This window comes from Prenolepis imparis, unplaced genomic scaffold (assembly GCF_030444845.1).
Source record: "Prenolepis imparis isolate NDT839.2.m4 unplaced genomic scaffold, iyPreImpa1.0 SCAF_1, whole genome shotgun sequence".
NCBI lineage: Eukaryota > Metazoa > Arthropoda > Insecta > Hymenoptera > Formicidae > Prenolepis > Prenolepis imparis.
In genome coordinates, this window is record NW_028141159.1 from 21,769,193 (window position 1) to 21,794,753 (window position 25,561).

At 36.8% G+C, this 25,561-nt stretch overlaps 1 protein-coding gene across 3 annotated transcripts in view; it reads left to right on the plus strand.

Moving 5' to 3' along the window:
- Positions 1–25,005, plus strand: part of Gefmeso (Guanine nucleotide exchange factor in mesoderm) — a 46,122-nt gene extending 21,117 nt beyond the window's left edge. Inside the window, exons 1-7 of one of the 3 annotated variants that reach the window (XM_083038021.1) lie at positions 9,996–10,841; positions 19,248–20,746; positions 20,882–20,977; positions 21,074–21,203; positions 21,307–21,458; positions 21,550–21,651; positions 22,252–25,005. In XM_083038021.1, coding sequence (XP_082894147.1) covers positions 19,283–20,746; positions 20,882–20,977; positions 21,074–21,203; positions 21,307–21,458; positions 21,550–21,651; positions 22,252–24,585 — 4,278 coding nt within the window. In that variant the 5' untranslated portion in view covers positions 9,996–10,841; positions 19,248–19,282 and the 3' untranslated portion in view covers positions 24,586–25,005. Of the gene's footprint in view, positions 1–9,995; positions 10,842–19,247; positions 20,747–20,881; positions 20,978–21,073; positions 21,204–21,306; positions 21,459–21,549; positions 21,652–22,251 lie in introns of those variants that run through there. The other 2 variants (XM_083038011.1, XM_083038017.1) reach the window with 2 other exon arrangements.
- Positions 25,006–25,561: the final 556 nt, after the last annotated feature.

The following is a 25,561-nucleotide window of genomic DNA, read 5'->3' on the forward strand; positions in this document are numbered from 1 at the left end:
AGAAATGAGAAGGATGAGAGATTCATATCACGCGAAGCACGTGTGTAATCTACTTTCCGAAAAGAGTAATTAATTTTAAAGAGGCCATTTCGTATCTTTGTAAGGCGATATGCAGTTACTTGATATTGGTGAAACTGAAGGATGAAGACCCCGAATATTTTAAGTCACTGTCGGCGACGCGGATGCGGGACGCGGGATGAGGGAGGATGCGGATTGGCGCCATCTCCTACCGCATTATTCTGCGTGCACTTTTCTTTCACGTCGCATTATGTGATGAATTCCTTTTTCCGGGGGGAAGACAGGAGTGTCAAGATCCTGATGCGTTATTTTTAATCGAGTTAAATTTATATACCGCGCGCGCTAATTTTTTCTAAATTTATATATATTATATATATTATTTTATATATATATTATTATACATATATATTGTTTATATGTATGTGTATATTATTATATATATTATTTATATATAATATTTTTCTAAATTATCTAAATTTTCTAAATTTATATAAACTAACAATAAGTGTAGAGATATTTACGTGAGAAAAACGTGGAAAGCCGAAATAATAATTAAATTTATTATTCCTCTTGGTGATATTTATGGTTGCTTTGTAAAGCGACAACGCGAATTAATTTCATTTGTAGATTTTAATCGGTGTTAAGAGCGCTCGCACGTAATAATGCTCATAAAGTGTCATTCGTTTATTGGGACGCGGATAACAAGATTTGTGCCTCATGATCTGATATCTGATTGTGAGTAAGGTATAAAAAGACGGCGCGGACGTGCTCTTGAGAGCGATGCTAAAAACATCACTGAATGAAATCCCGCTATGGGGCCCGGGCGGACCCTTCTTGATAGTACAAGGGTTAATTGACGATCAAATTGCAGCGAGGGCATCGTGTACAGAACCGATATGTATTATACGGTGAGAGAGAGAGAGGAAGAAGGGCCCCGTTTCGGATGCGTGATCAAGATTTATTTGGCGTATATTTTTAGCGCGACTCGGTGAGTGCCTTTCCTCGAGTGCCCCGGATACAAGAGTTCTAATGATAGGTTTATAATATTCCTCCTGGGGCGCGACGCAAGATTTTTTTTCTTCCTTTTTTTTTTTACTAAAACAGAAACAGCATCGTTAAACGTGCGTTTCTATCTCGCGAGAAATAGATTTTCCAGTTTCTTAATTTACTATCTGAGTAGAAGAATTTCTCAATCTTAACAGGACAAAAAGTGGATGACAGTTTCCGGTCGATTAATATAAGATTTAAATTGTTTGAGAAATATAAATCACATTTTTTGTTAAAAATGCAATTTTTATTTCTTGTATATTTATTTATATTTCTTATAATAATCAAAATGTTATTTTTTTATACATATACCATTGACAGCGAAAAAAATTTGATTATATAATTTATTAGTTTCTGAAGAGTATGAATATTTATTTGGAGAGGATAAATGGCAATTTTATCAAAGATTCGAGATTTTTAGATTCTTATTAAAATAATTAATTATATCAATATGTACATATATATATATATTGAATTCTATATCGTTAGCTGCTAAAGTATTAATTTGTATTGATATTTAATTGATTTGATTCTAGTTGTGATTTTCTCCCAATTTTTACAAAATTCTTTAATTAAACAAGATTATTTTTGCAATTTTTTTTTACATAAAAGGTAACATTCTTCACAATTTTATATATGTATATTGAAACAGGGACAACAAATATTAGCAATTATAAATTTTAGCTGTCCCTATATTACACCTGAAATTTAATTATCGTGCCTAAATTTTAACTAATATTTTAAAGAGAATTCTATATTATATATGTATAAAGGTAAATTTTGTATGTGATTCACAGATTGAATATTTTATACAACATTTGTTAAAACAGTTCAATAAACGACGGAATTTTCATAACATAACTTCACTGTTAAATATACAGTATTTACGGAAACCCGATACCTTCTTCTCTCGTGTGAATCGAGCTGTGTTATTGTTGACCTTCATATCTTTTCTTATCTTCTTACGAGAAGTAAGAAGTACTTGCTATTTTCGACCTTCAATTTATCTCATTGCACTTTATTGTGTCTGCCTAAAAAGAGTATCGCATTTCTCATTGCGTGATATTAAATATCAAATCTCAAATATGAAATCATAACATTATACAAAAATAATAAATAATAATAAAATACATTTGTACATCAACAACATTTTATGAAGTCACAAGGAAAAATCTTTACGACAAAATTTTTTCTTTCTTCTTCGTTGCGACTTCTTATTTATGTTCTTCGAAAAATATATTGCTGACTTCCGGCATTATTAAATTTTATTCAAACAGGTACTTCTCGAATAAATTTCCGGAGAAACTTCGCCTCTCTTCAGAAACGCGAGGAATTTCGCTGTTTCGCGCATTTTCTCGCACACGCGACTGTCAAAAAACCCCGGATCTTTTTTTTTCTCGTTGAATCGCGACCATGGTTTTTTGAAGTAAAGTCCCCTGCGTATCTAGGACACTCGGTGTGTCTTGTCCACGCTTATGAAAGCTCCTATCCGGCCAGTTTCCGATCGGCGGCCGCCGATAATAACGCGGCAATGCCGCCGCGAACCGGATTTTACGCCCCGCAATTACTTACGAGCTCGTCGGGACTCCCGGTTGCGATATTACTCGGGTGCGTATTTTAACGGCGACGTTTTATATATAGACTTTCTGCGGACATATATATATATATGTACACGCGAGATATCGCTGCATCTCGAGAAAGTTTTCCGATGCGGGAAAAGGAAACCGTCTCGCGGCGCCGATGGAGAAACGAGCTCTTGTAGTTGCGCCACAATTTCCCCCCTTTTCTTCTTCTCCCCTTGATACCAACTCGATACGATCGAATTTGGTATGCACGATCGATATCAGTAGCCATCATCTCTAGTAACGTTATTCGTGCAACGCTTTTACATCTCCAATCTCTTAAGTGGAATCAGTGTATTATAATATCGAACAGAAGTGAATAGTCTCACTAATGATCTCATAATCGGTTATAAATGTACCACTGCGAGTCAGTGAAATCTCATTGAAAGGATCAGTTAGTGATAATGGCTGTTCAATCAGTGATATTTAAAAAAATGCGTCTTGTAATATTATACATGAGATAAATTTTTATAACAATATATTTTATTTAAGTAATATATATGTTTGAATCTTTTAGCGAAAGATACGTAACAATATTATGGATTTTTTCATGAAATCTTGCTGTCATAATCAATGCAATATGAAATGGTAGGAACAAAGTGTTTTTATTTACTGATAATAATTAATGACATCTTTATCAATTAAAGAGAATACACTGAAAAAAAAATTACTATTTTGTTAATTGAACATATATTAGTATTTAAGTCAAATATATATCGTTTTGTTAGATATGTTATATTTAATTTGAATATTTCTATATGTTCAATTAACAAAATAATATTTAGTTGAAAAGTTAAGTCAAGTTAACAAATTTTTTTCAGAAAGAATACACTTCTCTATAATATATGTATAATATCGATATCTATTTTAATATATGTCTCTACCAATGTGTGTGTGTGAGTTTAGAATTTAACAACGATCGCGATTCACTCTCTCAGCTGTTCTCTGGGTTAATAGAGTGCTATCCCGGATGAGGAAATCGAGAACGATTCCCAGAAATGCACTTTCATGATGTTAACAACTACCGGTGCGATTCTCGACTACGGTTAATAATTATTTCGTCTCTCTATACACGATATTAGACTTCTTATGCGCACGTAGCTATATATGTAGGGTGCTCAACAAATGAGAGCGACCGACTTCGCTGACGGATTGTTCGAGCAATTTCAAGTATTTGATTATTCCTTCATAAAAATCGTCAGATACGAATAATTTCTAAATTGTAAGTAAAAGTAGGTGCCTTCGAAATATATTTTCAGCTAATTAAATCAAGAACAAATTATTTAGATAACAAAATGGAATTTTCTTTAATAGACTTTTAATTCATGTCGCATATCGTATAGCTGCCAAGATATTAATTTGGTATTTAATTGGTATTTAATTGATTTAATTCTTGATTGAGTTGTGATTTTCTCCCAATTCTCTTACAAAATTCTTCAATTAAGCAAGATTATTTTTATACATAAAAGGTAACATTTTTCACAGTTTATATATATTATATAACACGGACAAAAAATATTAGCAATCATAGCTCAATTTTAACTGTCCTTATATTACACCTGAAATTTAATTATCGTGCCTAAATTTTAGCTAATCTTTTAAAAAGAATTCTCCGTTAAACTACAGTTTAAAAATATTAGCTACCATATAGCTAAAATTTAGATATGATAACTAAATTGCAGGTGTAATATAGGAACAGCTCTCTCTAAAATTTAGCTATATGGTGGCTAATATTTTTTTCGTGAGACCATTAAATAAAATCAAGAACTTGGAAAAGAAAAATATAAACATTAGCATCTGACGGAATCTTTTTTCTGCCGAGAAACATTGACTTCAAATTGATCAAGGAATCGAAATGGGTATTGTTTCTGAGCACCTCGTATATAGTACGAGTAATGTCTAATATCGAATGCCTCACGTGCCTTCTTGAACAGCGGCGCCGCGCATTTTCATTCCAAGTCTGAGAAAGTTTCCGATTCCAGACATTATTCGTGAATCGAGAGGCGAGAAGTCCGATTCTTTGTTGCTTCCATCAGTGAGCTGTCTTTCTGTTTTACTTTGTCGAGAATAATAATTGCCGAGAGAACATTTTGCTGTCTACACAAGGTTGCTCATTACTTTTATAGAAGTGTATAATTGCCGCGAGAATAAGAAACTAGAAAACAATTCTCGTAGTTTAATGTACTCGCGCAAATGTTCAATGCATATTCTCTTCGAAAACAATTATATAAACAGAGAAAAGTAAAGAAAGTAATCGCGGAGCGAGAAAGAGAAGCGTAATACGGCCTTCCGTTTGACGCAATTACGATGTTGCATTCCGCGAATGCGAATAAATCGCGATAAAAGCGCGCGATTTCTTCATTCCTCTCGGCCGCGACGGCGTTACGTGTCTCGTGTTGGTTTAAATATAATTCCTTATCGAAGCCAGTGAAAGGTGCAAGAAGGTATATCGGAGCTGAGTGCGCTTTACGCACACTCGATGCATCGATCTCTCGAGTTAAGAACTTCCGCGCGAATAGAAAATTCATAATTTAAGGCCGAACGAGATGAGAATTTATATTTGACAGATGAACGAAATTGAGACGTTTGTGTGTCAATTAATTTTCAGCGATTTTTGTCTCCAAATAAAATTAATACGACGTATGTATATATCGTAAAATAAAAAATAAAATATAAAAAAATAAATTATATATATAAAATATATATAATATAATAAATATATATAAAATATACGGAAAAAATATTTTTTTGCATATACACATAGATTCAAGAATATGTTTATGAGATTAGAGAATAAGTTTGCGTGTCAAAAGTGGGGCGAACTTTTTAATCACAAATTACGGGTTTTATTTCGCAATTTTGCGACACGCGATTTTCCGTCGTATGTATAAAAATCAACCAGCTCGAATGGCAAATTTCTTTGGCCTTGAGCGACCTATCCGTCATTGAAGGAGAGGAGAGACGCGTGTTTCTCTCTTACGACATTATGCATATACGTCCTCGACAGTATATAAGAACGTCGAATATTCGTGTTGCAGGAATTCGCGTATATGTTTTCATCGGAAAATCTCGCGTGTGTGTGCGTGATGTATGCACATATCGGCGCCGCTAAATATAACAGTACGTTTGTGTAATGTAATTAATGCCGCGTCGTCGAGTCGTGTACAGATAGAAACACGCGTCGTTTACGAATTGTTGCATTAACTCTTCGGCCGCTAATTAGTGAATACCGACATTTTCTCGTATATACGACTCGTGCATATCTTGAAAATAATGGATGCAATAACTTAATCATAATAATAATTAAATTGCACTAAGCGAGATATATGTATATACGCGGAATTACATGTGGCAATTTTATGCAGATTTATATTGCATTTCATTCAATAAGAATAAAAATTATTACACTCCTTTACACTCAAATTCATCGAGATAACAATTTCTCGTATCATGTCAAACGTTTTCGAAAATTATTTTTCTTTTTTTTTTTAAATTAAGATTCTTCTCGTGTATACGATAGATTGTCAAAGATCGATTTGTCTTAAATTTGTATAATAAAGTTACTTATTATATTTTTAATAATGATGCGAGGGGTGTCTCACTGTCGCAATACATGTATATTTTTTCAGGATACGCATTACTTTGCATTGATTTACAAGCATAAAACAATAATAACCCAGACAAGATTAAAACATCTTAAAAAGTAAAAATGATGTTATTATATGTCGTTTTTTAATATATTTTACTAAATATTATAATTTATGGAATCATTAATATTTGATATTTAATTTGTTTAGATCTAATCAAATTTTATTTGTATTTTGTGAGTGTTCAAGTTTATATAAAAGAAATTTTTATTAAAAATGGTTTTTTAAGTTGATTTGTAAAAATTTCTGAATTTTTTTATCACAAAGTTTAAAACAAGACATTTTTTAAAACTTATAATCTACTACTTATAATTGGAAACACGTAACTTTTTGTTATCTTTATTCTATATCTTTATAATATATTTTAATTTAGGTGTTCCAACTAAATATATTTGCAATATTAATTTAAAAAAAAATATTAATTTAAAATGTTTTGCATAATACATTGGTACTATATGATTTACAATAATATCTCACAAATTAATTTTTCTTAACATTTCTTTTTATAATCATTCTAATTACATTTTTCTTACTAAATTAAACAGTACTAATATTTAAATATTGTACTTTATTTTAAAAAAAGAATTAACACAATTACACGCATTCCGTCGCATTACATGGAATTACTTAGAATTCTCGGTAATTCGCAATACATGTACAAATTTTTGATGAGTGAGACACCCCTCGTAATGATCCAATGTGACATTTTCACGGAGATTTATATATATATTATCCCTCTTCCTCTTCGGAAACACTCAACATTTTTTTTAAATACCTTTCGACGAGCGACGAACTCGATAGAGAGAGAGAAAGAGCGGCGAAATGTAGCTTATTTTTTCACACTCGAATTCCCGACTTAGCGCACAAGCGCCCACGTCATCGCTCTAATCACCCCCCGGCTAATCTGCGGCTCAAGACTATTCTGGCGCGTCGAGGATGCCGTTAGCCCTCCTGGATTTTACTCGGAAACCCGCACGATTATTAGCGCGCTTTAGACACGCCGGTAAGGCATTTCGATGATTCATAATTCGCGGTCGAACCAGTCTGCCCCCCTTCGTCGAGGGAACCCGGGTATCCTAATGCCCCCCCGGGCGCTCGTGGTTATTCACTTCCCTTCTCGGCGACGACCGGGCGGTTCAAATTCCTCTTTCCAGCGCAAAGAGAGCCGAAGAGAGCCTTTTATCGGCGCGTGACGCGCTGCAGCAGCAGCAGCGGCGACTAGAGTACCTCGGTGAGTCATTCACACAGTGACTGGACTCGTTGTAATTCATTGCGACGATCGAATCCCCCCCTTTCCACCCTCGCGTACGTCTACGGCGACGTTCACACTAAATATCACGATTAATAATAATTTAATGACATTTTTTAACGGAGATTTACATTATTTCTCTCTCTTCTTCCTCTTCGTGGAGGAGAAACGTTCAACATTCTTTAAATACACAGAGAGAATTTTCTCTTAGAATTTACTCTGAAAATCATATGGTAATCGTGGGACAATGGAAAGAATTTTATGAGAATTTTTCTGATTAATATTTATCATAATAAAATATAAAACATGTTGGATTAATATTTTACTAAACTGCATAGTAAAATTAATCGAACATATTTTATTGTGATAGATATTATTATTTCTATTGTGATAAATATTAATCAGAAAAATTCTCTTAAAATTCTTTCCATACCATTTTGTCCCACGATTACCATGATTTTCAGGGTAAATTCTAAGAGAAAATTCTCTCTGTGTACCTTTCGAAAGTGACAAACGCGAGAAATAAATGCTATATTACTTATTTATACACATTTTAAGAATGTCATTTTTTTAAGCTATACTGTTCGCTGGTGATTAAAAAAGAACATTATCTACTGCATTTGTCCGATAGAAGGAGATAACTTTCGAAATGTAGGAAAGGTATGTACTTTTGTTTGACAAGTCGACGATGAGATAAATGCAATCTTGAAATGCGGCAGCAAGTAAGATTTTATGTTTGTGAAAATTTTTTTTACGGTATTTTTGATCAAGAGGATTGATGAGAATTATGAGTCTTAAAACGCATCTGTAAAGCTGAAATTTCGAATAAATTAATGTGGAGAGAAAAGGAAGAGAGAAGATTATTCCCTTTCTCTGTCAGTTGTCAAAGTCCGGCGCTTGATAAGAGGATTTTAAAGGATGAAAGAGAATGAAAAAGAAAGCCGCGCGTTAATCCTACGTTGGATATATGATAATTTTGACGTGTTTATGATTTATGGATTTTATAACCAAATTAGCTTTTCCATTCGAGAAGAGAAACAGACAGTTTTAAAAACTTATTGCAGGAAACACATTATTTAAAAAAAAATAAATTTTGTTTTATTTTAATTTGTGCTATTATATTTACATTATGATAAGATAAAATCTATATGTAAATTTATATCTACTAAAATCTGATTATATTGCATCGTAATATCATGCATATAAAAGATCGAGTTATCGATAAAAATTCATCAGTGACAAATTATTTTGCAGATATCTTTAAGAGTTATCGAAAAATTGATATCCTGTCATAAGTTTGCATCGATTCGCGATTATGTATTAATGTAATATTTTAATACTCTCATGATTGACATAACTGTAACTGCAGACGCATTATGCAATTGTCATTCGATTTAACTCCAATCTCCGTATTACGCAGAATTTCTCAATGGATCTTTTCCGCCTTATGCATTTAGTTGCATAGATAACCGAGACTCATTACTCATTACTATAAGCAGGCTACTATGAATGAATGGCAGAGATACGCGCGAGCTGCAGAGAAAAACTTTATCATATAATCAATGCATAACACATATATTCTATTTTTTATTTTTTATATTTTATATTGGTATATAACACATTCTCATGTAATTTATATTATATTATATATACATAAATTTAACTTTTATCAATCAAGACTTAGTATATGTTTATATTTTATATAGATAATAATTCATTTTTTTATAATCTTTGAAGAATATTTTTTGAAAAATAATAATGTAAAAATTTTTTCGATTATCCTATAGTAATATAATAGAAATTTTATACACAGAGAGAATTTTCTTTTAGAATTTACCCTGAAAATCATGTTAATCGTGAGACAATACGGTATGGAAAGAATTTTGAGAATTTCTCTATTAATCAGACATGTTTTATATTTTATTGTGATAGATAGGAAAGAATTTTATGAGAATTTTATGAGAATTTCTGTGATTAATATTTATTACAATAAAAATAATAATATCTATCACGCAATAATATATAAAATATGTTTGATTAATTTTACTAAAAGTATAGTAAAATTTACTAAAAGTATGGTAAAATTAATCAAACATATTTTTAAAATTCTTTCCATATACCATATTGTCCCACGGTTATCATGATTTCCAGGGTAAATTCTAATAGAAAATTCTCTCTGGTAGATATTTTATTATAAAATAATTTTTTTTAATGGATTCCCCATCGTTACATTTCACATCAGCACCTCACACTTCTAATTCTCGAAGTGTCACTCGTCCCTATATGTCAATGTTCCCGACGATACAGAATGACAGATAAGAATGAGCTCGATGGGTCCCCTTATCGCATCTTATTCACTTGCCGCGGTTATCCGGTGTGGAAGTCGACTTATTAACCGCTCTGCTCTCGGCACTCTCGATCCGAGCCATCCGAGTGGCACGCTCGCTCCGTTTAGCTCCGTTCCCATCCACGACCGCCAGTATCTACCTGTTGCTCGAGCGACGAAGGCTGTGCGCAGCTGTATCTACCTGGCCGGATACTATAAGACCCACCTACTCGGGTGGCGACGCGACGTCGCAGACGCATTTTTTCCCTTCTTCCGCGCGGCGGGATATTTTTCTTTACGCGCTGGAGGATAGATAGATCCGAGTTTCGATCGATAAAGAGCAACCGTTCATTATCTTTTCTTATCACATGTCGTGACGCGCGTACCGAGGATGTTTCGAATTTCTTTCTATTTTGCCTCGCGGGTGATTAAGTTCCTTTATTACTTCATTTCGCAAGCGCAGACGCTCGGTTCAAAGTTTCATCTTCGACAGAGAGTGATCTTCTTACGGTGATTCAAGTGATTTCGAAATATTCGGTGGTTTATCTCTTCGACTAGTTTCTGTTTTTTTTTATCAGAGATACTTGATTACGAGGAAGATCTAAACCTGCTTTAAATACTCGTTTCGCGAAAGCGTGCAATCAGCGTCATCGTGCAATCTTATATCATGTCACATGGTCGTGACACTATAATCGTTACAAGGAAACGGATTTTCTCGAAGAGTGACTACTTTATCCGGTTCAAGCGCGTAGCGCGATAATTAGCGGAAATGAATGAGATGAGCGGCGATCATTTTGAATAATCGCTGCCGGTGGTCGACATAGAAAAACGAACGAATTGTTCGAGCCAGATCGTACCTGACGTTATCATAGAGGGTAACCGGAAGGATAAGACCGAGTCAGAGCGATTTCGCCAGGAGGGTGAAAGACACCGTAAGTTGTCGTTTAAGTCATTGTCTCCTAAGTCATTACTGTCCATAACGTCTGCCTCGTTTGTGTAAACTCTACACTAATCAAGATGACTGTGTCGAATGCTAGAAACTACAACCGGGACACGCACACGGTTAAGTTGCACGGCTTCTAATTCCGAGAAATGACAGCTCTTCAAGGACGAAACGTTCAATTTCGTAAAACCATGTGTGTGTGTGTGTCGCTTGTATAATTATTATCGAATATTTCGGCGTTTCGACATCTTTTGTGTATTTTAGGAGAAACGTGCCTCGGAGGCTTTCTCGAGTATTATCTGGTTGGGATTTTTGAAAAAAGAAAAAATATATGACAAATTTATTCTAATGCCATTGTTCGCGCCAGGGTGTTTCATTCATCAATCTTTTTTTTTATAAATAACCTTCTCTTGTGTGCGTACTTTAAAAAATATTACTCGTATATATTTTCACTTTATTAAAGTTGCTTAAGTACGGAATGTGAAATATGATGGATAATCTTTGGGAGTTTTTACAACGATTTGACGTTGTACATTGCCCGGAGATTACTCGTCGAAGATAGACTTTCGATACTCCTGACAAAAGATAAATAATCGATCGTAGACGAGGGTAAAAATATTTGTCGACTTTGTAGCGCCTTCTATTTTATTAATCTTTCCTCAAACTAATCTTAAAATTGACTTTTATCATTTCAATTTTATCTTATCCACCGCGAGAAATCAAATTCGAATGTATAACATAATTAAGTGTTAATTTATTATGTCAATATATATATATATATATATATATATATATATTATTTTTATTTTTTATATTTGTATAATTCATATAATTTAATGCTTACATATAAAAAAGCATTGTTTAAAGTTATTGGAATTAGAACAATAAATTAGCACAAAGAACAAATAATAAATTTTTTAAATTATAAATTGCTCACATGGTCGCTCCATCATTTAATGCCATCTTTCTTCCTTCTCTCTTGTCTATCCTTTACTGCTTTGTGGTTTTCACACTTGCATTCACTCGCGAAAACACTAATTAATTTTTAAAAACACTGATTAATTGCACTAATCACCATAGAATCATGGTACTCTCATTTAACACTCTCGATAATCGCGAAAATTAATTACTCGCGCTGACTAATAATCTTTAATCGTTCGTAAGAAATGATGGGTTTGGTATTACTCACGATCGTACTTTGAAAAATAATACGACACACACGGAGCAGCTCATAATGCAACTTTCCGACTCGAATCTCATCGTGCGAATGATAGCGAGGCCATCATATGTAAACAGCGCTACAATATTCGATATTCGACACATAGCATATTATTGTTATACGAAACGCGATTGGTTTGTTATCATTTTCACGCAAGAGAGACAGAAGCTGATTTCTCATGGTGGGGAACATAATACAACGTAGAGAATAAAAAGTAATAATGATAAGGACACAAGCGTAAGAAGCTTAAAAAATATTTCAATACATTTTGCTTGTTAAAAAAAATTACTACAAATATAGCGATAAATTAATTAAATATTTTACTATCTAATATTTAAATTAATTTATTAATTTTTAATCCGAATAACACTGAATAAGAACATTGCAATGTTATTAGCAGACAAAGATCAAATGTGATCTAATTCTTCAATCGCGAGCAGACAATTCCAATTTCCTATATAGAATCATCGATTTAATCTCGCGATTCTTATCTGACAATACAACGTTTGCGCATGTTTTGTGTAATATCTCGTTATCACAGATCAAATATTAGCAGGGCAACGCTGTTGGATTTGTCTCATTTGCTATATTTGCCTCAATTATCTCATTGTAGCACGATATTGCAAGATTTGCACAATCAACCGAAGATCGCATCGTTTCAATCTCGGAATAGAAACGAGAACAGTGACATATATAGCAGAATATAGGAATATTATTTTTTTTTAAACTAATATTTATTTTCGTAATTCTCGTCTCGCATTTCAAGATCCAGATTCGAAGTTGTTTAATTTATAGATACAAATCTTATAATGAATATATTTCACGCTTTCTCCATATAATATCTTGTATGTGTATATATGTATTGAGAAATATCTGCTTTTTTATTACTTTAATATTCATTTCTTCTAAACATATAAAATAACTAAAGTTAGATACGATAAATAAATTTTTGTACTGTTTCATATTTCAAACTATCTATTTTCAAAGACGATTTATCTCGGCGTAGATAAATTTATCTATATATCTATTATCGCGAGAGACCAATTTTTTTATTATTTTATTTTATTCTAATTTTAGAAATTAACTATCCTTTTTAATTTTTTTCTACGTTTTCGAAACACGAGTTCGTCGCAAAAATATCCGTAATCCCACACGTGACACGCATTTTTACCGCGGCAAATATTATTTTTGGCAGTTGTTTCGCAACCTTTTCGTATAATAGCACTGTTTCTCTTTCTCTCTCGGCGTGCGTTTCGGAATGCATCTCCTGGAGTGCTTAGCGCATTTCCGGGTGCACCTCCAGGAACAGATAAGAGCCATAAAGGGGGACACCCTGGAATTCCGGGGTGCAGCGGCCGCGACACGCGCGGTCCTTGCACTTGTCGCCACGGCTACGTGAGTGGCATAACACGTACATGTATATGTGTGTATATATATATGTATATGTGCGCAGCTCTTCTCCTTTTCTGGTCGTGCGCGCCGCGCAGATTTTCCAGCGCGGAATCGCGCGTGATCGGTTTCCAGAACGAGGAGTCGCACCGGGAGTCGTACGTATACCTACCGGGCGAGAAGCAACATTGCCCGTTTTCTTTCCCGTACTTTCCCGAACTTTGGATATCAGCCAGTTAACGGTAGCCTCCGCCGTCTTTGGCCTCCGGCGAGGCGCGGAGGCTGCACGGAAACGTTTCTTATAATCCTCTCCTTCAACGCGCCTGGAAAGAAGGGCATTCGATAACGCGATATTATTATCGCCGTCACGCTATCATTTAATTCTAAAATTTATATATTAGATATTGACAAGAGCGTCCGCAGGATTTTTTCCAGCGGAGAGGCAAAATATTACTTCCAGAAATAATTTAAAATTTATACATCTTCTGATATAGTAAAAGCTTTCTCACAAGACAGGTATCGAGAAAGATTTTTTTTGTAATTTTTAGTTTTAAAATTTTTTTATTGTTTGTTCTTTTTTAATTTTTTTTAGTTAATTTTTTTTAAATTAAATGTGCGAATAAATTCCAGCGTTTATTCGAAGGGAGAGCAAATGATTAATTTTTTGCTGATTCCAAGAGGAGCAAATGTCTTCCTCTTGTCCCCCCTTTTTTTTCCTGTGGATGTTTATGAATATTTGTAATGTATTTCCATGCCATGTGAGAAAAATGAGAAATCGTTGATAAGAGAACTCATCCATGACAAAAAATAAGCATCCCATTTCGATATACCATCTCTTTCAAGAGATATCTTGTTTTAACATCTCGTCTTAACGCGTGCAATTTTTCTGCATTTATTTATTTTATATATGGAATCGAGTCACTCGGAGATTCCTCGCAAGCGAGATTATAAAAAGTATCGTCTAAATCAACCTCGACGACTTGCCGATTCTCGAACGGACAGGAAATCGTTAGAGTTAATTGACCGGAGATGTCGCCGGTGCAATTGACCTTAATTCGCCGCGAAGTAACACTCGGATATCAGCCGCAACACAAAGATATTATCGGCTCCACTATGAGAGTTGCGTCTCCCTCCCTCCTGAAGAAACGTCTCCTCTCCCAAGCGTCATATTCTCTCATCCGCGATGCAGATTTTATGCGACGAGTCTCGTCGTAGCGCCGGAGAGACGGCGAATGCAAAGCGAATGCACGTCCACGCCTATGCGGAATCATGATTCATAGGAACGTGTTGGCATGCAGTCGCATGCCCTAGGGTACTTGAAAATTTTCCCAGCGACCGTTGCTTTTCATCATTGAACGCCCATTTCTTTACCGCTTCTGTTTAACCCTTCTGTCAATGCATAATTTGTCACTTTCATGTGTTCTACACATTGCACTATAACAATTTCTTTATAACACTTGATGAGCATCGAATGTTTTTTCTTGTTATAATTTTATTAAGAGGTTTCCGAACACAAAGGTCCTTTGTAATTTGTTTCGGACGAAGAAAAGTTCCGACACATTTTTAACATTTGCTTGGGATATCCATCATTGACAGAAGGGTTACACGTGTACTTGATATATAAAATAAAAGTCGCGAGAAGGAGGCATATTTTTAAGGAGCTAAAAGAGATGGAGGGAACAAAAAAATAAAAGAATTAAATAAGTTTTTTTAAGGAGTCTTCTAATTTAAAATAATTGTCATAAAAACATATAAATTATTGAATGAAGGAAATTAAGAATTTTTAAAGATAAATTTTTCGTTAAAGCTCAAGTTCAAATTATTCTACTACTTCGTATATATATCGAAAGACGTTTTCTTCAATGAGTCTGCGTGTCAATGAACGCGATACGTGCAAATACGTGCTCGTATCGGAGTTTTGTCAATGAACGATTCGTGGTTTGCCTTCTTCTTCTCCTTCTGCTCTCTCTTCTCATCCTTGCGAACGCTATTTTCGTAGCCCTCGTGTGAGGTACCAGCTGCAAGATCAGTTTGTAGCATCGAGACTGCACGCTTTTCCATCAGTTTATCCCTTTAACGCGATCGAGAATTTTGTAAAAGCATGCATGCAGTATCACTCATCATCGAAACAATCCTCCTTTTAGTGTTTGTAAATCGTGAATTCTTGTGCTAGATTGAATTGTATTTCTCTCGAATAGAAGTATTATAATTTTGTATTAAATTTTTTTTCTTGACATACCTTTTTTTATTAATTATGAGAAAATATAATTATTTTATGTTTTTTTTTATCTCTTTCGAAACCCGAAAAATTTAAAGGAATGTGTAATAAAAATATATTTTTTTAAATTTTATATGTTGTAAAGATTAAAAAAAATGTTTATAAGATATTTCTTCTTTCAATTCTTTTTTGACATTTGATATTTCTTTCCAATTTTTTGACATAATTATCTCCGAAATGTTCTCTATTTTTGGTCGCCTCTTCTGGGAGAATTCGAACACCACTGTGATACATTTTAAGAACGAAAACTAATGTTGAAACCTCAGAACCGAGAGCTCTCTAGTAGACACAGTAACTCGAAGATCAAAGGGTCCCATTCGTAAGCCCTTAAATCTCTTCACGCCGGAAAGACATAAAATTCCGTTATTTTTTCCCGTGGAAAATTCATTCCGCGTCAAGGTGTCAAATGTATCGCGAGCATGTTTATTGGAACTGTTTCTATTTTCAAAACAAAAGGGACAAGGTGTTTCGCAAGAGACTTTGAAGATTAGATATTATAGCGTGCACTCGCGTGCAGTTCTGTGATAAATTCATCTCTTTTTTTTCGTTCGATCATATCGAGACACCAAACATTTTTTTCACGTTAAATATTTTGTGTAATGTAAAAGAGCGAGGAGTCAATTATCCAATCGACACACTTCCCTTCCGTTTATAAAATTACCGAAACGAGGTCTAGACAAGGCGGTCTTAAATCGCACGAAAGTCCGCGCCCTGCGTGTTCCTATTATTAGAGGAAGTTCCAGCCAAGAGTGCACAAGACGCATCAGGCGAGTCGGGAGACCGAGATAATATTGCGACGAGTAAATCCGAGGGAGAAACACGGAGAATCGGGGACGCGCACTTATAGAATCGGACGATTTGCATATTATATATCGTATCGGAGAGACAGAGAATTCCACGGATATATTTGTGCGTGTGTGTATAATATACGTTTGTGTGTTAAAAAAAAAATTAATCGATAACGAGTGCAAACCTACGTAAATGCACCAGTAGCGGTACATTTACGGACGATGTTGATTTCACGTCGAGGAAATTGAAAATTCTATTCCCGTTTGTTTACACACAATCAACTTCCATGTATGAGTCGCGAGATGCGATGATTGCATACAGGGTGTGTCTTAAATTCATCCTTCCTCCTCTTGATCTCATCCGCAGCGGCTGGAATTTCTCTCCGGTTTGATGTTTGAAGAAGAAGAGAAAGACGGCTAATTTTAATCGTCGGTCTTAAATCTAGTCAACGTTCAATGTCCGTCATCGGGGAATCTGTGTCGTCGCGATGAAATAATCAGACATCAAGTGTAGTAGTTATATAATTAGAGTGTATATAAATTTCGGGCACAAAAATTCTCTTTTACACTTAATTTTTACGCGGATAAAATTGAGTTTATGAATCTTAATTCTCTAATCTAATAAACGGGATCTGGATATTCGTCAAAGTGTTCGCCATTGAAAAAAAAGAAAGATACACTCGTTTGGGACAACCTGTATAATGGGAATATCCAGCCTGTATACTGTATGTACTCGTGTAATTGCATCGTGTGCAAGTAATCGGATCGGCGCGAGCTGATCTTTTAGCACCGATAAACGAGAAGCGAGTTAATTGGAGGCGATCGCATTAACGATAAAAGCAGCCAACGGCAGCAGCGATCCTTCTTGCCTGGCTTTTATTAGCGATTTTTTTTATGATTTATGAAATATCTCGGATATACCTATGTCAATAGATGACCGTCCCTCCCCTCCCCCTCTCCTCCCCTTTGTTACCCCTCTTGTGTATAAATTCGATCTGATATAAATGAGAATTATTAATTTCTCTTTTACCATTTTGTACTGTACGTATATAATGTGTTTCATAAGGTTTGCGTTCAGCAATGTGTTTTCAGAAATTTGCAGTCGCTTTACTTATTTAAGAATTTTTATATCACGCGCCATTCCTCGATTTTATATAAAAAAGAATGATATTTTTATATAAAATTTGTTTAAACTTGATTAATATTTTTTGACAAAAATCAGTTGATTAAAGCATTAATTTGCTAATTAAATTTTAAAATAAAAATATGCTATAAAAATTAAAATAATGTTATAAATAATATGTTACAATACTTTAAACTCAAATAATAATTTTTGATAGAAATCAGCTGATAACATTTTATTTAAAACATTATTATTTTATAATTTTTATTACATACTATTTCTGTCAAAAAATATTAATCACAGATAAGGCATTATAACATATTATTTACAACATATATTACTATTTTAAATTTTATAACATATTATTTTAAAATTTAATTAGCAAATTAACGCTTTATTAATATTTTTTGACAGAAATCAGCTGATTAAAGCATTAATTTGCTAATTAAATTTTAAAATAATAATATGTTAAAAAAATTAAAACAATAATATGTTTTAAATAATATGTTATAATTCTTTAACTCGATTAAAATTTTTGACAGAGAAAAATGGATTTTTATTATCATGTTGCCATGACAATGCGGTGATTCGCGATCATTTATTAATTACTGTCGCGAATATTGCTTCGACGAATTAAGTCGAGTGCCAAGAAAGGCTCGTAATTTCTCAAGACAGTATTCTAAGAATCTTCAATATGATCGGAAATGATTGATTACACGAAAGAGAGAGAAAGTGTTAACGGTATTTTCGCGTGAACGAAGCCATTCTTCGCGATGAATTGAAGGTTATTATTAATATTTATAGGGGAGTGCACAAATTTCATCTGTGTATTTCTCTCCCATCTGGCAATCTGTCTCGCATCTGTCCTCCGTTTGCCAATCGTGGCATCGTCAAAATTTATGACAAACTCGAACAAATGGGAAAGATTCATGGGACAAATCAAGATGTAATGATGTTTCGAAACGCGTCAAGTCTGTTCCAGGAAATATTTGAAGAAAAGATTTCATTAAATTGATATAAATGATCAAGAAATACTTTGAGCAATTAAAAAATGTTTTGAACAAATTATCTTATCTCCTATAGTAATTAATTCACACTGGAATTCGAATCTCCTTATCGCTAAATATAAATTTAATAATGCACAGCTGATATCTCTCTTAATTACTATTTTAAATAAGAGAGCTTTAAGTATTCTTGAAACACCCTGCTGAGCAAAATCTGTTAAATTTTATTTTATTTTATTCATTCTGACATTTGAGCGTCAAATTCGTAATTCATTAATTTAAAATCTGATGAATATCTACAATAGATCCCGATTTATCTAAATTAAGATTCATAAATTCAATTTTATCCGCGTAAAAAAATTAAGTGTGAAGAGGATTTTTGTTTCCGAAATTTATATCCATGTACACTTTGATTATATAACTATCACATACCTGATGTCTGATTATTTCGACTATCTCATCGCGATGACACAGATTCCCCGATGACGGTCATTGAACGTTGATTAGATTTAAGACCGACGATTCAAATTAGCCGTCTTTCTTTTCTTCTTTAAACATCAAATCGTAATTTTATTTTATTTATTCCACTTCCAGGCACCAGCACGGACCTGGTACCGCAGCTGCTGGGGATGTTCGACGAGCTGGCGCGCCGCGGCGATGATTATGACGGCGAGCACGTGGTCCTATCATCATCCTGCGGCATCCCGGCAGCCCTACAAAAGCGTCTGAGCCTGGTGTCAACTGCTCATCGAGACTCCATCCTCGGTCAGTTTCGCACCAGCGACCCAGCGAAGCCTACGCATCAGCTGGACGACCCGAAGAGCAGCAAGGAAGAAGAGAGCGAGTACGTCGAGGTCGCGGACATCAGCGTTACCGATAACGCCATGCTGGTGGAAGCGGTGACATCGTCGCTGGCAGAGGACGCGGAACGTAACGAGGAGATCGCCGAGAAGCCGACGTACGAGAGGCGAGAGAGCAACGGTCTCATCCCGCTCAGGTACAACAGGCGACGCGTCAGGAACGGAGCGGGTAGACCTCTTTCCGGAAGCTCCGTCGCGTCCAGCACGTCTTCCAGTAGCGGCAGCAATCAGGGCAACACCTGCGCCGCGAATCCTTATTTGGCCTCGGTCGAGTCTCTCGCGGACACCTGCGCGAGCTCGCAGGGCTCCGCGGACAGCGGGCTCGCGACTGTCTCCGAAGCCAGTTGTAGAATCTTGAACGACGATGCTGGACCGGGGGGGAGGAGGGACAGCGCCGAGGAGGGTCCGACGTGCTACAGACCGCGCTACTGCGACCCCCATCGCAATCCCGTCGAGAGGGTGCTGCTGGAGATCGTGGACACGGAGGCGATATACGTCGAGCATCTGCGCCAAGTCATCCAGGGTTATCTAATCTTTTGGCGGGACGATCCGCCGTCGTTCGCCCGTCAATTGCACCTCGGCGATCTGTTCAGCAACATCGAGGACATTTTCGTGTTTAATAGGGAGTTGTTGAGGGACATCGAGAGATGCGGCTTGGATCCCGTTTGCGTGGCGAATACGTTTATCAAGCATAACGCGGGATTCAAGGTCTACACCGAGTACTGTACCAATTATCCCAGGACAGTCTCCGTGCTGACCGATCTGATGGGCCGGGAAGAGACCGCGTCCGCGTTTCGCGAACGTCAAACGGCCCTGAAACACGCGCTGCCGCTCGGTTCGTTTCTTCTGAAGCCGGTCCAGAGGATTCTCAAGTATCACCTGCTTCTGGAGAATCTGTCCAAGGAGTATGGCGCCGATTGTAACACGAGAGAGAATGAGGCTGACGAAGGCGTGAGCGCCATCGAGGCTGCTCTCGCCGCGATGACCGGAATAGCGAAGCACATCAATGCCATGAAGAGGCGGCACGAGCACGCTGTACGTGTTCAGGAGATTCAATCGCTTTTGTACGGTTGGCCGGGACCAGATCTGACTACCGGCGGCGAATTGGTCGCGGAGGGTAGATTCAGGATGCGAGGGGCCAAGGCACCACGGCATGCCTTCCTCTTCGATCGTATGCTTCTTTTGACCAAGAAGAAGGAGGGCGGTCTTCTAGTTTATAAAGCTCATATCATGGTATGCTTTTATAGCTCTTCTTTATATGCAACTCTTTAGTTTTTTTTTTTTAATTATTATTTTTTGCGACTTTATTAAGCATTAATTACTTTTAATTATAATTATATAAGTAATAATTTTTCCTTGTGTTTCTAGTGTTCAAACTTAATGCTGATTGAAAGTATCCCGGGGGAGCCATTCAGCTTTCATGTGATACCTTTTGATAATCCTCGGTTGCAATATACGTTACAAGTAAGACTCGTCGAGATATTTATTGCAAAGTAATGAATTTAAATACGCACGCGTGAAAAGATATCCTTATTTAATGATCGATCATTTGTCTTTCAGGCACGCAATCTAGAACAAAAGAGAGAATGGACCTTACAAATAAAGAGAGTGATATTAGAGAATTATAACGCCGTTATACCGTCGCATGCCCGACAATTGGTATTGCAATTGGGTCAAACGCAACAAGAAGGTACGTACAAATGACAATATATAATTGTATAATTCACAAACATTCTATTTTTAATCATCGCGCAAGTCGACGAAAAAAAAATAATATGTGAAATTTTAAACAGACGACACATTGGCGGATAAGGGATCAGCGAAGAAACACTCCGCGCCTCCGGAATATCTGGAGAAACGTAAGCAGGAGAGGGAAAGACGTAGATCCGAGACTGGTCTCAGGCAGAAGCTGAAGAAGGGCGCCAGAAAATCTGATACCACAATGGTGAGATATCTAGAAAAAAAAATGTGCGAAAATTTCTTATTTGATATAAACTGGACATTTTATAAATCCTTTTATTAATATATATCATCAGGGTTCGTCTACATCGTCGCGCAAAGATGACGAAGATATTGTTAACGACTCCAGGGAGCAAACTCTTAATAGATCCTCGGATATGCGCGTCTCGAAAGTTAAGGTAAGGTTTTTATTATGCTATATAATTATTATGAAACTATAATTTATATGTAAATATTCTGAAAACTTATTCTGTTTCACACTGGATTATTATTAGTATATTTTTTAAATTATCAGACTATATTTTATTTTATTATTTTCTTATAAAAATTTAATTATTTTAGACGCTTATCTCGAATCTAGTTTTACTGCACACTTTTACTTCACTCCATCAACCTATATCATAATATTTTTCAATTCAACCTGCAATACAAATAAACACAAAATATAATTTTTAAATTATTTTTTTAAATCAATTTTAAAAATACCACATTCTCTCTCTCTTTCTCTTTTTTTTTTTTTTAATTATTTAAAATCATCTCATTCATCTGCAATTTTTGTTTCATTTTTTTATCCCAGATCTTATGGATTAAGGGCTGCCATTTTTTAAACAAACCATTCTAGAAGAGTCATGGAATGTACAAATTCGATCATATCTACACACACACATACACATACATATATGTATACATATATGCATATACATATATTTAGATATAATAAATATATCTAAATATATATATATATATATTTATAAATATCTAAATATATATATATTTAGGTTAATAAATATATTCAGGATCGCTTCACCGGCTGGAGACGAAAATCGGAGCCAGGCTTCCAATCGTACGTGTGTCTCAATCACTCGGACGAGGAGCAGAAGGCAGACATTACCGGCGATACTCAATCTACAACGACCGAGATCGAAGAACCGGCCGAGATTCGTGTCGAGACAGAGAGTCAGATAACAACCCCACCGTCGCCGAGCGAAGCCAAAGAGAATAATAATATCGAGCAGCAGCAACACGCTACTCCGACGCAAACGGTGGAGGAGATCGTTGGTCACATTCTCATGCAGAACCAAGAGTTCCAGAAACTGTTGGAGAAACAACGAACCAACAGCATCATCAATGTGCGACAGCAACGATTCAACAAGCGCATCTCTGCGGACACGTCGGACGAGAGCGACTCGGAAAACGCTAATTACATCGGCGCAAACAATCACAATAATAATAATAATAATAGATTGGGACGCGCTCGGGCGACGCATCGGGAGCAGCGGCTGATCAGGACGAACAACGCCTGGAATTCATTATCCTCGGCAACAGCTGCCCGGGAGAATCAGCAGCCGCTGCAGTTCTTCTACGATAACCTGAAGACTGTGCAAAAATCATCAACAGAAGCGCGGAACGGCAAGACGAATCACGTGCACGAGAAGCGAACGACCTTCGAGCCGTTCAAACGACAGAGCATCGTCACCGAGAGCAAAGTGATCAAGACTGCGCTGCGTATCCGCGATAATTCGACGTCGATGGACCACGAGGAGATCCTCGCGCCGTCGAATCACCGAGCTGTTGAGCGCAAGGAGCTCAATTCCAACGTGATGACGGAACGTATCGAGAGGAATGATGCAAATGACGTTGGAGAAACCGAGTCCAAGGGCTTCGGCAACTACGACAACCTGCAGCACGTCTGGGAGGGTCTGCAGACGGCGAAGGACGTCGACGATGGCAGTGACAGCCCGACCCAGCCCGCTGTCTGGCTCACCAAGCTGTGCGAAGGTCTGCCCACGTCGCCGCCCAAGTGCGGCTCGCTTCCGCGCAGCTTCCAGATGAGCCCCAACTCACAACCGACGTGCGTGACGAAGTCGCGCTTCCTGCAACGGGACGGGAAACCCATGAGCGAGCGGCCGTTCACGATCGCGTCCGACAAGCCGGCGGAGATCAACCTCGAGGACATGGAGAGGTACGCGTCCACGTGTCAGCCGGAGGGCAGGATCGCCAAGTTTCCGATGCCCGCCACGTCGACGAGCTCCAGCACGTCGACCTTCTTCTGCTCGCTGGAGGACACGCGGTTGACCGACGACGCTTACTCTGACGTGCGAATGTCGGCTACCGAAGGTGCGAATATTCATCCCGATCACAAGATCTACCGGGCAAACGGCAGCGCGATCTTCCGGAACGTCTTCTTCAAGGCGAGCAGCCGTCTGCAGGGCCGTCTGAGGAACACCATGAGCACGGAAACGCTCGAGTGCAACGACGAGGTCGAGCGGACGCGTTACTTCCGCTCGTTGAGCGGCGTAAGTGGTAAGTGTTCAAAGAGACGGACCAAGGCTAAGAACCAGCAGGCGAGAGAACCGTCCTCGGACGCGGAGGAGCTGGTGGGCTGCTCGAGCGTCGGCTCGATCAACGATCAGCGGATTCCCCAGCTCTACTACAAGCAAGGCAGCTCCAGTCTCGGCGCCAGAATCGCCCAGTCGGATTACGCCGACCCCGCGATCCTCTTCGCCGAGAGCAAACGCGTTCAGTCCTCTTCTATAGATGTCAATCGATCATTCGGCAAGACCGACGAGTCGGAGGAGAAGGATCACGAGGAGGAGGAAGAGGATACGATCAGCAACAAGGTCGCGGAGCGTCGCGAGAGCGAGACGGACAGCTTCTACGAGAGGAGCTTCGAGACCATCGAGAATTACGCGGATGCCGATGTAGACGAGGCGTTCCGGGACAGTGCAATATTCAGCGACGTCGACGAAGTGTTCGTGACGCGGCAATCGACCCCGGCGACGACGCCGAAGGTGAAAATCGCGCCGCCGATACCCGCCAGGAGGAAGCAAGAAGCGTCCTCGACGTCGTCAGCGAGATTGAAGCCTAGTATCGCGCAGAAGCCGGATTACCTGAAGATAAAGTCGCTCTTGGCGAAGGGACACGTCGCAGATGATTCGGAAGTTAAGGTCACCGCGAGGCTGAACGCCGTTTATCAGCCGCGAGGTGATTCGTCGATCAGTTGCAACCGAAACTCGGAGATGATGGATAGGGACGACGTTTCCGCGGGGCAGAGTCAAGCGGGCTGGGTGCGAAAGATAGTGGGTCAATTGCAGGGACACATCGAGACGTGATTTGTACTTATATATACGATGAATGAATGAATATAGAATTAATTGCAAGATGATAAAAGTTTTTCGAGTCACGGTCGGTTGGTTGTGTGAATGAAAGAGAAGCAAATGTTCTTATTAGAAGCTACGTTCGTGTTTTTAAATCTAAGAAACTTGTTGAATTATTGATTTCGCATGAAGTTACGCAAACGATGTTTGCAATTAAAGCTCATCCCAAGTATCATTCAAGTATAAGTACAGGGGAAGTGCTCTGTCTAGGAAAATAATATTTTATTCTTATATAAGACATATAAGAAACTTTGTAAAAATTGGAAATAAAAATAGGTAATTTGATAAAAAGATATTCAGTGAAATACTTATGTACGCATTCTCGATCCATGATAAAATGCTCGTTTTAATTGAAATAAATGTGAAACAAACGAATATATTTTATGTTTTATAAAATATCTTGTCTATCAAAAAAAAATTATTATTTTTTTTTTCTTTAATGAAATCTCGATCATTAATATTACAATTGCATATAATTGCATTATAAGAATAATTTATACATATAGAGTAAATACGCTTTCTAATATCTCTATCTCATAGAGAGACCATTTTTCCTGATAAAAATAATTTTCTAATTTTATCTTTATTTCAATATTTTATTAATAGATGAAAGTAAAAGCGTTTGCTTTGCTTTGTTCGTATAATCTATTGTACTGAGAAGCTTGAGAACTAACTTTAGTGAGTGTGTCTTTTCAACATATGCCTGGAAGATAATTAACGCAACGTGATACTATTACTCTATAATGAATTGATATCTCATTTAACGTTGATGTACACTTAATAAGCACGTCGACGTTTATATTATATTTCATAAAAGCGCAAAGAAAATTACGTCTATTGTTTTCAATTAATATCTACCTATAGATTGTTGAAATGTATGTTAAAATAAATATTGTTTGATATTTTTTACTTTATATTATATAAAGCGTAT